Below are 13,990 nucleotides of genomic sequence, written 5' to 3'. Positions count from 1 at the left end.
TATATCTTCCGACGGCAATCACTTATGCCCAATTCCAATTCTATTTTTCATCCCTACCCCTACCCCTAGCCCTTAACCCTTGCCCTTGAAACGGAGCTACAAGGTGTAGGGTTGAAAGTCAGCCACTACGAATTGGGACACCACTTCAACAATCACATACGTCATCAGTAGTCTCTGCTGGCTTTCACATAAGCAGATGTGACGAGCTTTTACCACAAATCCTCTATTCAAAACCACGCTAACTTAATAAAATACAATAAAATTTAATGAAGACTGATCGGTTGATTGTAAAACATTTATTTATTGATGTAAATGTGGTGATTTCTGTATGTAGGCTACAGAGCCCCCAGGCAGTGCTGCTCCTGTGTCCAAAACACACATGAAGCTTCACTTTTAATTCAAACAAATTAATGCTACTGCCACAATTGTTACATTTCATCAATGAGACCAGCATTTATCTCCTAAAAAGAATGTAAATACGCGGCGGTAAACCTTTAAAAACCTGCGGGTAAGTTAATTAGCGATCGTCTTTTCTACCGGATGACGTCGGGAGGTTGGCCGGCTGACAAGCTCTCCGGACGGGGTGGTGTCTCCGTGACGAGCCGTTGATCTGCTCCACAGGTGGAGGCTCCAACGTGGAGCTTCACTTCTCCGAAAAACATCATAGCAAACGTCTAAACAGCCGTCATTTGGATAAACCGACTGCACATTGGGGATCTAAACAGCTACTTTCTCGCATGAAAAAATATTAAAAAATGACGTAATAACGCTACAGTGAGAAATAAAACAGCTGCCGGTTGCCGCAAGATGCATTCTGGGAAACTTGCCATAGCCCTCGGTTTGTAGTGTGCCCCTGAAAAATCTCCGCTTCGAGGGCGAGATAGCCCTACCCCTTCACCCTAACCCTTGTCTGAACCAGAAGTGTCAGTGGCAGCTGGAGAGTGTTTTTCTCTCTGAATTTCCAGTTAAAGTGAAATGAGTGAATGTTGTGATAGTGGAGCTGTGAGGTTAAATAAGTTGAGGCCCAGTTGTTGTGTGTGTAATAATCAGCTGTAGCTTGTTTGATCCAGTGGTTTTCTACAGGGACGCTGTCCACACAGAGACTGTGTCACATCAACACAGTGGTCCATAGATTATGGTCCTGGGCTGCTCTTCACTTCACTGCAGCTTCATGACGCCATCTAGTGGACTGATAGTAGAAGTACAGCAGCTGATGGCAGCTTCCTCACTGCTGTGTGACTGCATTCAACTGACACTGATATGAAGCAGAAGAGCCAATCAGTGGAGGAGCAGCTGGAGACATGATGAGCTGCTGTGCAGATGAATGACGTGTGTTTCCTCTGCAGGTGAAGCTACAAAGTGTGTGTGAGCTGATGTGGATGTGACCTCAGCAGCATGGATCATTGTGAGGACAGAGAGGAGGGAGCCCCTCCCTCTAAAACCACTCTGTGTGGGGAACATCAGAGCCAGACCACAGGTCAAAGGTCAGATGAGCATCTCTAACTGTCCATGACTCATAACACTCCATCATTATTTACACTCAAAGCTCTGTGTGTGTTGTGTTTAAGCCCAGAACAGCAGCACAAGCCGCAGGCTGCTGGACCTGGACCTGGACCTGGATCCAGCAAGGCTTCCATCGGTTGTCATCAATTTAGCCTCAGGCGATCTGCATTTGAAAGGTCAGAATTTAAAACAGTCAGAAAGACTTTTCTTATTAACTCATTGAGTGCTGCGCTCCTCCTCCAAGTTTTAGTCAAGTGTACCGGCAATTTAGACCATTTTTGACGATTTTTGTAGAGCCATAGTGTATTCTATATTATTGCCACCAACACATACTGTGGTTCATTTGGAAGGTGAAACTTTCTGCTTCAAATGGCCACAAACCGTTTGTTTCTACGTGCCTCCATTCCTGAGAAAACTCAAGCTAAACATGGCTGGGTTTAATCAAAATCCCTGCTTTTTTTCTAGAAAAGGAGATACAGCGTATTTTATGAAAGGTGCTCTGTTTGTGCCTGTCGCTCTTCTGTCGCTATTGGGCCATAACCAGTGTTGGGAGTAACGCGTTACAAAAGTAACGCAATTACAGTAATGTATTACTATTTGCTGTAACGCAGTAATATAACGCATTACAAATAAAATTTCGGTAATATTTTACCCGTTACATAAGTAACGCGCGTTACAACGCATTTTCATAAAAACGTGTGAAAACTGTCCGCATCTGATCAGGAGGTGATAATCAGCGCAGCAGTAGCAGAGTACATAATAGAAGGTTTCTCACATTTACAAAAAGAACACATAAAACAAAAGGAAAGCATAATTCATATCTACCAGACAGGTCGACTTGGAGCCGCTAACACGAGTGAGTTAGTTAATGCCGTGGTAAAAGTTATTTCATCTCTGCTTTTCCTGGCGTCTGGGTCACTCCAGCTGCTGTAGCAGTGTGTTTGAAGCGCCGTTACGCAGGCCGTGCAGCGCCCACGGTGCGATCCTAACCTCCCTCTTCAGTACCTGGCTGCTCAGCTCCGGGTTCGGGACCGAGACCTCACCTCTACTTTCACCTCGTCTTTGATCCCTTCTCGCCCGGGCTTTTAAATCAGAGTGTGGCCTGAGCTCTGCACCATAGCGCTGTGCCGTAGCGCGCACCTCCGGTCCGATGATTGACAGCTAGTATCAACGCATTTACTTTCTCTCAGATATTCTCCCACGTTTTTTCTTTCCCGTAGATCAATATGTTTATTTGCTCCTTTGTATTAATTCATTGGATCAAATTTCATTCTGCGTTTGTGGTCATGCAGCTCTCTGCTCTCCTCTCTCTCCATGAAGGACATAATTACAATGCGTAAAACTGTAAATTCAATCCTGCGGTTTGCATGTGCTGTTATTTAGGCAGTTACTCTTAGTAGATTATCCGCAAAACGTAGTTTTAGTAGCTGCAGAGGCCTACACATTATGCTACATCACCCTCCACTGAATGTATTATCAGCTGCAATAAACTAAACTTTACAGCAGTGTTTTTCAACCTTGGGGTCAGGACCCCATTTGGGGTCACCTGGAATTCAAATGGGGTCGCCTGAAATGTCTAGTAATTGATAAAAATATTTTTTAAACTAATTATTATTCTTTTTAAAATTATGATTAAAACACCACACGCAATCTTAAACAACTGTATTCTATACTTTCACTTTCTCAAATTTAAATTGAGTTGCAGCATATAGAAATATCTGAGCTGGTGCATTTTGATCGACGGGGTCGCCAGAAATTTGTGATGTCAAAAAGGGGTCACGAGCCAGAAAAGGTTGGGAACCACTGCTTTACAGTCATATTTCTGCTGTTATTTTGGCGAAAGTAACTCAAAAGTAATACAAAAGTAGTGTAACGCATTACAATTCTGAGACAGTAATATTGTAATGTAACTAATTACTTTAAAATGACAGTAACTAATAATATGTAATGTATTATATTTTGGATGTAACTTGCCCAACACTGGCCATAACCCCCACCTAAATGGTGTTAATGATCATGATCAATCTTTCTCAACGTCAACCCTAGCTTTAATGGAGGACGTGAATAAGCTGATTAGACATAAGCTGTAACTGACAGTCAGACTCAGGTTATTGTATGATGTGTTGTTGGACCAGGACTGAAATCCAAGAGTCTATTGTGAACGTCCTCAGGGACATATAAAATCCATCTTGTGTTATCTCTCTGTACTGATTCACTTGACACTGATTCCTCCACAGAGTGGACCAGGAGAGCCCAGAGGTTCTCAGTGGTCAGTCTGCCCAGCAACATCAAACACACCTGGACCCTATATTTAGGGGACATCCTAAGGGGAGGATGAAGCAGGAGGAGCTGGCTGAGCATCTGCAGATCAGTAAGAAGATTTATCTAGACAGACTCAGACTCAGATGAAAAATCACCAAGCTTTGCACAAAGCTCCAGTCCCATGCCTGATTTGCTCAACTCCAAGCATATCAATATAAGCATTTAAATTCCTACCAAACTAACGGTACGTGCCACAGTTTTGCAACTTTCACCGAAATGTAGCCCCAATACTGTTGAAACTTTTGTACACTTAAACTCAGTACAAATTATGAAGTCCATCGCTCTGTTTTTTTCAAAAACTGTAAAACTCATTAAACCTTTCTTGTCCCACAATTTTTGCTCAATTGTCACCAAATTTGCTAAAGAGCATCTTCAGACCTACACAAAGTTACCACCTGGCGTTTCGATATTTGAAAAATTGAGCCTACAGTGCATGAAAACGTTTGATTGTAAACAGTACTGTAAAAATATACCATCCAATTCTTGCTAAATTTTAAATCTTCCTGAAATAAAATGACAATATTTTAGAGTCATGGCCAATGAATTTTGGCAAATCGCAGTCAATGTAAGAATGATGCTGTCAAGCTACAATTTATGTATTTGAAAATTTTTGAAATTTGCCTTGACAGCTGCTGCCTAGCTAGAGTCCATTTTGAAGCAACACACCAAGTTTCACTGCCAACCAATTGTCTCAATGAGTTAGGAGCTGGTTCTTCGTGTTAGAGGTTGTAAGTTCAAGCCCAGGGCAGAATAGACATTGTAATGCTGATGTTCTTTTGCTGCCTATTTTGTCTCTTGTTACTCAGAATTGCCTAAATTTGTGCAAAATTTCCTGGCCCCAACCACTGCTGCGAAGCAGCTTTAATATTTTCTTCATGAAACATATTTCTTTTGTGTTGATTCAGGACATGTTGCTGCACTTTGTGGACGTAAACTCAAATCTAATTTGAAGAAGAAGTTCCCGTGTGTGTTTGAGGGGATCTCTAAAGCAGGAAACCCAACCCTTCTGAACCAGATCTACACAGAGCTCTACATCACAGAGGGAGGGGCTGGAGAGGTCAATAATGAACATGAGGTCAGACAGATTGAAACAGCATCCAGGAAACCAAACAGACCAGAAACATCCATCAGACAAGAAGACATCTTTAAAGCCCCACCTGGAAGAGACCGACCAATCAGAACAGTGATGACAAAGGGGGTGGCTGGCATTGGGAAAACAGTCTTAACACAGAATTTCTCTCTGGACTGGGCTGAAGACAAAACCAACCAGGACATACACTTCACATTTCCCTTCACCTTCAGAGAGCTAAATTTGTTGTCAGAGAAAAAGTTCAGCTTGGTGGAACTCATTCATCTCTTCTTCTCTGAAACCAAAGAAGCAGGAATTTGCAGATTTGACCAGTTCCAGGTCGTCTTCATCTTTGACGGTCTGGACGAGTGTCGACTTCCTCTGGATTTCCACAACACTGAGATCCTGACTGATGTGACAGAGTCCACCTCAGTCAACGTGCTGCTGACCAACCTCATCAGGGGGAAACTGCTTCCCTCTGCTCGCCTCTGGATAACCACACGACCTGCAGCAGCCAGTCAGATTCCTCCTCAGTGTGTTGACATGGTGACAGAGGTCAGAGGGTTCACTGGCCCACAGAAGGAGGAGTACTTCAGGAAGAGGTTCACAGATGAGGAGCAGGCCAGAAAGATCATCTCCCACATCAAGACATCACAAAGCCTCCACATCATGTGCCACATCCCAGTCTTCTGTGGGATTACTGCTACAGTTTTGGAGGAGCTGTTGAAGACCAGAGAGGGAGGAGAGCTGCCCAAGACCCTGACTGAGATGTACATCCACTTCCTGGTGGTTCACTCCAAAGTGAAGGAGATCAAGTATGATGGAGGAGCTGAGACAGATCCACACTGGAGTCCAGAGAGCAGGAAGGTGATTGAGTCTCTTGGAAAACTGGCTTTTGAGCAGCTGCAGAAAGGAAACTTGATCTTCTATGAATCAGACCTGACAGAGTGTGGCATCGATATCAGAGCAGCCTCAGTGTACTCAGGAGTGTTCACACAGATCTTTAAAGAGGAGAGAGGCCTGTACCAGGACAAGGTGTTCTGCTTCGTCCATCTGAGTGTTCAGGAGTTTCTGGCTGCTCTTCATGTTCATCTGACCTTCATCAACTCTGGACTCAACCTAAACTTAATAGAACAAAGACCATCTTGGATGGCTCTACTGTTGTCCACCATGTGGACCAAAGTCTTTAGATACAAACCTGAACTGACACCTTTCTACCAGAGTGCTGTGGACAAGGCCTTACAGAGTCCAAATGGACACCTGGACTTGTTCCTCCGCTTCCTCCTGGGTCTTTCACTAGAGACCAATCAGACTCTCCTACGAGGTCTGATGACACAGACAGAAAGTGAATCACAGACAAACCTGGAAACAGTCCAGTACATCAAGAAGAAGATTGAAGAGACTCCCTCTGCAGAGAAAAGCATCAACCTGTTCCACTGTCTGAATGAACTAAATGGTTGTTCTCTAGTGGAGGAGATCCAACAGACCCTGAGATCAGGACGTCTCCCCACAGATGAACTGTCTCCTGCTCAATGGTCAGCTCTGGTCTTCATCTTACTGTCATCAGAAGAAGATCTGGATGAGTTTGACCTGAAGAAATACTCTGCTTCAGAGGAGGCTCTTCTGAGGCTGCTGCCAGTGGTCAAAGCCTCCGACAAAGCTCTGTAAGTGTAGAGATAGTTGGATTTATTAATCGTTATATAAAGTCACTTCCATATTTTCTATAGGAGAGATAATAAATTCCTTTCTTCTTTAATTCCTCATGATCATCTCTTCAGACTGAGTGGCTGTAACCTCTCAGAGAGAAGCTGTGAAGCTCTGTCCTCAGTCCTCAGCTCCCAGTCCTCTAGTCTGAGACACCTTGATCTGAGTAACAACAACCTGCAGGACTCAGGAGTGAAGCTGCTGTCTGGTGGACTGGAGAGTCCACACTGTAGACTGGAGACCCTCAGGTGAGGATCCATCAGGCTGTTTATCTGATGACACTTGAACACACCACCAGGTGTTGACAGAAGGTTCCTGTGTGTTGTTGTGTGTGTTCAGTCTGTCAGGATGTCTGATCACAGAGGAAGGCTGTGCTTCTCTGGCCTCAGCTCTGAGCTCCAACCCCTCCCATCTGAGAGAGCTGGACCTGAGCTACAACCATCCAGGAGCCTCAGGAGTGAAGGTGCTGTCTGCTGGGCTGGAGGATCCAAACTGGAGACTGGACTCTCTCAGGTATGGAGAGGCTGCTGCAGCCACACACACTGTCTGATAAAGCGCGTTTCCACTGCAGGTACTTTGGGGTAATTTTAGGGGGTATCTCCACTGCAGGAACCTCCCCCACAGGGCTGTTTACAGGAAGCTCTACAGGGCCGGACGGAAAAAGTCTCGATGGGGCTTGAGATTTACTCTGTGGCTGTGCTGATTGGTCAGATTCAAAGCAGGATGTGATGCTAAGAGAAAGCCCCAAAATAAGCGGCATTTTTAAAACCCAACATTACAAAAAATGCGAGACGGCCAGAAAAAAAGAGATAATAAGTCAGTAAAAGATGTGAGTAGCAGTAGGCCTAGTAAAAAATAAATAACTAAATAAATACACGATCGTGGGATTGAGTGACGATCAAGACGGCAATTAAGAACGACTTCAAAATTAAAAAAAAAAAAATTCTTAGAAATACTACTTGAAAAAAAACAACAACAACAGCAGAAAAAAAAATGCTGCACAACGACCGCACAATGATCGAAACTGTCGCACATCACCATAAGAGTCCTGTCTGCAGTGGAGACACGGCCACCGAGAAGGGTGAGTGAGAGGACGGTTCCTATAAAGATTCCTACCCCTTCCCTTTACCAGAAAAACGCGCCTATAGAGGAGGAGGAGCTGGAACATTTTCTAAGGAACCCATTCACACCTGAACACATCTGGTGTTAACATCTTTCTCAGGTGATTGATAACATCAGATCTGATCACTCAGACCATATCCAGAGGTGGTGTAGGCCACAGTGAAGCTCCGCCCACTCAACTGGCGTCCTGTGTCTCAGTCTGACTCGTCCCAACACAGTTTACACTGAAGCCAAAATCTTTGAGTGTTTCAAACATCATCGCAAGTTGTTTAATAGTTTGATAGTTTGGCAGTGGAGTGAGGAACAAGGAAAACGTATACTTGTTTTTTCTGCATCATGAAACTTGTCATGTAGCACAGTAAGCCCCAGCCCCAGAGAGTGCTCAGTCCAACTGGAGGAAGCCACTCTCCACAGAGTCACCCATCATCTTAGAGCAGATTCTCAAAAGTCTCTGTATCCTGCCCGTTATCTGAACAGTAAGACCACAGAACCAGACCGGGCAGACGTACAGCAGGACTGATTGAATTGTGGAGCAGGAGAACAGATGTAGGATGTCCCTACTAACTCCAAATGATCTGAGTCTCCTCAGGAAGTGGATCCTTTGTTGTACCTTATTACAGATGTAGTTGACATCATCTTACCAGGAAAGAGCACTGTCCACGTAAACTCCCAGGTATTTGAATGATTGAGACTGTTTGATGGGTTTATTGTGAATAGTTATTGGGGTTAGAGCAGAGTTACTGTTTCCAAATGTAACCCAGGTCCCATGTAGTTAAAATAAAGCTAGAGTGGTTAATACTATGAGACTGGGCCTGGGCTCGTTGTAGGAAAAATACAACTTTTTTTAATGTTACTTTTAGAATGTGTACCTTTAATAATGTTTGCTACTTTAATAATAATGACCACCACAACTGTGTACTTTAAATGCAAAAATATTCCTTCACAGGCATTTATTGACACAAAAGAAATAAGATTCAAAGGTATTTTAGGAAAAATATATAAAATAAAAAAGCACAGAATTATTCACAGTATGAATAAAGAGATTTTGAAAATAGACTTTTCTTTCTTTCTTTTGGTTTCACACTTTGCTTCAACTTAAAATAAACCCTTTTGTTAGATACCTTACAAAATAAAATACCTTAAGTACCTTTTTAAATACTTTTGTTTTTATACTTGAAAATAAATAATATTAATCCCTTTTTCAAAATCTTTAAGTTACCTTCAAACAGTACTCTTTAATTCACAAAAACACAAAACCTCAAAAATGTACCTGTGGGCCCACACATTCATATGAAACACACTTTAAATGAGATTTGTAACCCGTTGCAGGCCTGTTTATTGAAGCTTGTGTGCGGTGGGGCCTAAAAACTGTAATGGCCGCTTCACTCAGAGCTGAGCACAAAGTAAAAGCACGTGCATGTGTATGTTAGTACTCACGAATCCAGGGTTTTAGTTAGTAGGGGTAGAAGGGGAATGGGGGATGAAAGTCTCACGATGATAATGGCAATGGCGGTGGCAATGATGATCCAAACACACACTCACGGGCAATGGCGTAGCGAAGGAAGAAACACACAGCAGCAGCAGGACTCGGCACGACACAGCCGAACGCAGAATAGGGCAGAAGAACACACAGCAGGGCCATCGGCTGGAAAACCCGTCTCTCTCTCCAACGTCCGTCTCCTTAAAGCATATTATCCGAATTGAGCCACAATATCCAACACTATCTCATGGCGAATTAGCATTAGCTTTGCCTTTAGCTTCAGAAATATCACAATGCAAAAGCTACGATATGCAGGCATTAGCACCGAATGCTACCGCTAGCTAGCACGTCGCTAACCTCGTTACACATTCAGTCTCGGTTCACTATAACAGTTAGATATAGCACAAAATACAGGCATACACATTATATTCACCTCTTGCAGGTCACACAGAAGTTATATCAGGACCACGAGTAGTCGACCTCCACGATAAAACTTAATGCTTCCCACACAACACGATGCCTCCTCTCTTTAGCTCTCCGGTCGATAGCTTCTGGTTCTTTCCTCATGCGTGCTCACTACCTCCCACACTAACCTGCGGCACTAGTCCCGCCCCTTACACGGTGACTTTACTCTGATTGGCTCGTGAGTTTTAACCACCAAAGGTAAAACAGGAATGAAATGATTGACAGGTGACAGGTAACAGGTTAGGTTACACATATGAACACGGCTTCTTCCTCTCTCTTTTTATCTCAAATCACAGTTATTTTACAGATTTAATGAACTTAAAGACCTTTATATGAATCTATCTTTTAACTGTAAATAGTCTTATTTATTAAACTGTACATATTATATTTATGCTTTTAACCAGCACAACTTTTAACAGTTTTTAACTATTATGAACTCTATTTATTTATGAACTTTTTTAATAAAGAATATTATTATACTGTTAATTACTTTTTATGCTCTGTAACTTATATGAAAGATGATCTCTTATGTTTTGATTGGGTTCAGGATGAGGGCGTTCTGTTCGTACCAGTGCACCATCTGCTTCACACTGTCAGAGCAGAGTTCTGGCTGCTGCTCCTCCATCATCAGTAGTGCTGTATCATTAGAGTACTTGATCAGATAATGGTCAGGCACATGAGTAGCATAGTCATTTGTGTAGATGGTGATGAGTTGATGAGGAAGCAATGGTACCAGTGAATGAGATATAAATTAATCTCCACATGATGCATTTTAGTCCGGTTTGATGGTGTTGAAAGCAGAAGTCAATAAACAAAACTGTGCCATATGGTCTGTCTTTGGATGAGTCCAGGTGTTTTGACACAAGGTGTGTGAGTGTGGCCACAGTGCACATCTTCAGTGCATGTTCACTTTTGTAGGCGAACTGATAGGGGTTGAGTTTGTCTCGTTCAGATCTGGAGAGTGAGAGTGTGATGATTTTTTCCAATAATTTCATCAACACAGAGGTCAGCGCTACTGGGCGAAAGTCACTACACTCCTTGGGGCAGGATTGCTTTGGAACAGGGATTATATTTTTCCAGGCTGTGGGGACAGTGTAGCCTGATGCATCAGCCGCTTACTTCATTACATTTCATATAGCGTCTGAACACGAGCCATAGGGATTCGTTTGCTTCCGGGAGGCGGTTGCTTACATTTGCTTCAACTAATCGCTGCTGCTTGGTGGTCACGTGTGCTATACACCGGTTAAGCTCATAGGTTAATCTTGAGCGCTTGAGTTCAACGTCATCGCCTTCACTTACCCGTCTGTTCGCTGATTGGTCCGTCCGAGCAAACCGAAACGCATTGCTAGTGTCCTGACTACATGTTTGAGGCAAATGAAATTTGCCGGAACCAGTAGGCGGCGCTAGCCTGGCTAGGGACAGTGGCCCTCATTTATCAAACTTGCGTACACCAAATTCACCGCAAGGATCGGCATTTATCAATCTGAGCGTGAGCGTACGGTACGCACAAATCTCACGCCAGCTCTGACCAGGTGTACGCACATTTGGAACCAGCGTAGAACATGCAGGAAGGAGTGCTGCTGTGTCAGAATGATTATTAAACCATAGTCTAATAATGCAGCGATGTGGACCACATGTTGTTGTTGTTTATATTGATAAAAAGATCAAAAGTAGCCAAAAAAAAAGAAAAAAAAGCAACCAAGTCCGTGTTGAAAATGTAACTCGACTTTTATTTTGAGTTGACTGAGATGAATTAAAAACCACGACGTGACAGATGCTCGTTAATCAGCTGTGTAAACAGAAACAGTCAATGACAGACAGACCTGTTATTCTTAGATCACACACACAAACTTCCAACATCTCCTGCACCAGAGCATGACCAGACGGCTCCTCAGTCTCTCTCTCTGCTGGACAGCGGAGCCCCGGTTTGGGGGGGGCGAGCTCCGCTACCTGTCCAGGTGCAGCTGATCTCCGCGGCGGAGTGTTTTTTTTTTTTTTCCCCCGTCACCGGGACCTGTCAGCGGGAGATCGAGTCGGTGTTTCACATCCCTCCATCAGCCGAACCATGCCATCGGTGCTGATGGTCATAAAGTCGCGTTCGCAGCAGTAATATGCCTATATGATTTCTCCTCAATCACTTGTGTTTAGTAAACTGCAGGACCATTTCATGAGGTCGCTGGGTTTCCTGACGTGGTCGGTGACAAGCGCGTCTGCAGCCTCCATCCACCGGGATGACGCTTATCAATCACAAAATCTATCAATCTATCAATGTCCAGATATTTAATGTTGCCGCCCTCTCCCTGTTCAACGCGGTAATGTCAGTAAAGTCCGTCTTCTTGGCCGTCTTCCGTGTTTCCATGTCGTAAAAGGGGCAGGGCGACGCCTCTAAAGCAGGAATATATCGGGGCGTGACATTTAAATTACGCTCGTTTTCAGCTGCCGGATTTATCACCACCACGCAGGTTCTACGCCGAAATCAGCAGCGTACACACTTTTAGTAAATCACACGTGACACTTGGCGTACACTGATATTTACACCAGAATCTACACCAGATCCTGCGCAAGTTTGATAAATGAGGGCCAGTGTGTGCATGCTGACAGAATGTGCTGCTCTGACCCCCCTCCTCCTTTCAGGGTGGAGCCTGCTGGAGTCCCAAGGTTGACACCAGGTCTGAGGAAGCGTAAGCAATTTTAACTTTGATTCATGGAAACAAAGCAGCACATTCAACCGTCTTCACACTGTCACATCACTGACGTCATGAGTCTTCATCAAACTGTCAATAACTGATCACATGATCAATAACTGCAGCTGTGTCTTGTTCTCTCCATCAGATTCCTGTCAACTCACAATCGACACAAACACAGTGAACACAGAGATCAAATTGTCCGACGACAACAGGAAGGCGACACTTGTGGAGGAGGATCAGCCATATCCTGATCATCCAGACAGATTTGACTTCTGGTGTCAGCTGCTGTGTTCAACTGGTCTGACTGGTCGCTGTTACTGGGAGGTTGAGTGGAGAGGAGAGGTTTATATATCAGTGAGTTACAGAGGAATCAGAAGGAAAGGAGAGGGTGATGACTGTGGGTTTGGAGGGAACGATCAGTCCTGGAGTCTGAAGTGCTCTGATAATGGTTACAGTGTCTGGCACAAAAACAGAGGGAGACCTATCACCTCATCATCATCATCATCATCATCATCATCATCATCATCATCATCATCATCATCATCATCATCTGTCTCTGACAGAGTAGCAGTGTATGTGGACGGTCCTGCTGACTCTCTGTCCTTCTACAGAGTCTCCTCTGACTCACTGATCCACATCTACACCTTCAACACCACCTTCACTCAACCTCTGTATCCTGGGTTTACACTCTGGTCCAGTTCTGGTTCCTCAGTGAGTCTGTGTTGAGTGAATCAAAGTCTCCTCCACAGAAACCTTCTCATTGTTGAACAGACAGTTCAGTTCCTACATGTCTGTCTCTGTCTCTAACCTATTATTCACAATCATGAATTAAATGACTCCTTTCATTGTTTCCCAAATGGGGGTACATGTACCCCTGGGGGTACTTGAAAGCACTCCATGGGGTATGTGAGACTAAAAAAATTTTGATTTAACAAACATCAAATTCAAAAATCCTTTGAAAATAATTATTTAATGAATATTTCAGTAAGGCATACAGTAGCCTAAATGTATGTTTGTGAATAACAGTAAATTGCTTCCTCTGTGTCCTTATTATTTCAAGTGTCTGTAAAATGCCAGTAAATTACTTCTGACTGGCACCTAGTGGCTAGTCTTTGGTTGAGCGAGCAAGGTATAAAAGGGAGGAGACTACTGAGCCCTGTAAGCTCCACCTCCATCTCCTTGTCCTTTGTCTCCTTTGGGTTGGCTCGGCGTGTGAGCTGCTGGGTCTTGTTTGTTTGGATTTGTGGTTCTTTGAGTAAGTTTCCCTCTGGACTTTGGATTGTAGGCTACTTAAGTATTATCTGTATGCCAATTTGGTTGCTGTGGTCTGTTTAAGTTTGTTTTATTGTTATTAGGAGGCAGATGGTTCCCTAGATGGGCACCTTCGGCAATATAAATGATTAGCTCCCTTGGTAAAGTGGAACAAGGTATGTGGACCTCAATTTCTGATTTATAACCATTTCTCCTTGGGATGTCTGGATTTATTTTATTTTGAAAGATGCTGCCCACACTATTTTGATATGCTTTGATCAAGTTTTAACGATGATTGTAAACACTATCTAATAAATGTATCTTTTAATTTTCTATTGAATGGGGATAAGTATTGATGGTTTTGGTATCTGTACTATGTTAATGAAA

The 13,990-nt window shown here is 43.5% G+C and overlaps 1 protein-coding gene across 1 annotated transcript; it reads left to right on the top strand.

The window, feature by feature from the left end:
- Positions 1-3,837: 3,837 nt before the first annotated feature.
- Positions 3,838-13,078, top strand: LOC310995757 (protein NLRC3-like; the record flags this gene model as incomplete). Its single annotated transcript, XM_083984882.1, has 6 exons — positions 3,838-3,874; positions 4,731-6,558; positions 6,673-6,846; positions 6,938-7,111; positions 12,300-12,346; positions 12,498-13,078. The coding sequence occupies 6 exons, from the start codon at positions 3,838-3,840 to the stop codon at positions 13,076-13,078; spliced, it is 2,841 nt and encodes a 946-aa protein (XP_083841008.1).
- Positions 13,079-13,990: the final 912 nt, after the last annotated feature.

Source organism: Trachurus trachurus (assembly GCF_905171665.1).
Source record: "Trachurus trachurus genome assembly, chromosome: 13".
NCBI lineage: Eukaryota > Metazoa > Chordata > Actinopteri > Carangiformes > Carangidae > Trachurus > Trachurus trachurus.
This window is presented reverse-complemented; position numbering and strand designations above follow the sequence as displayed.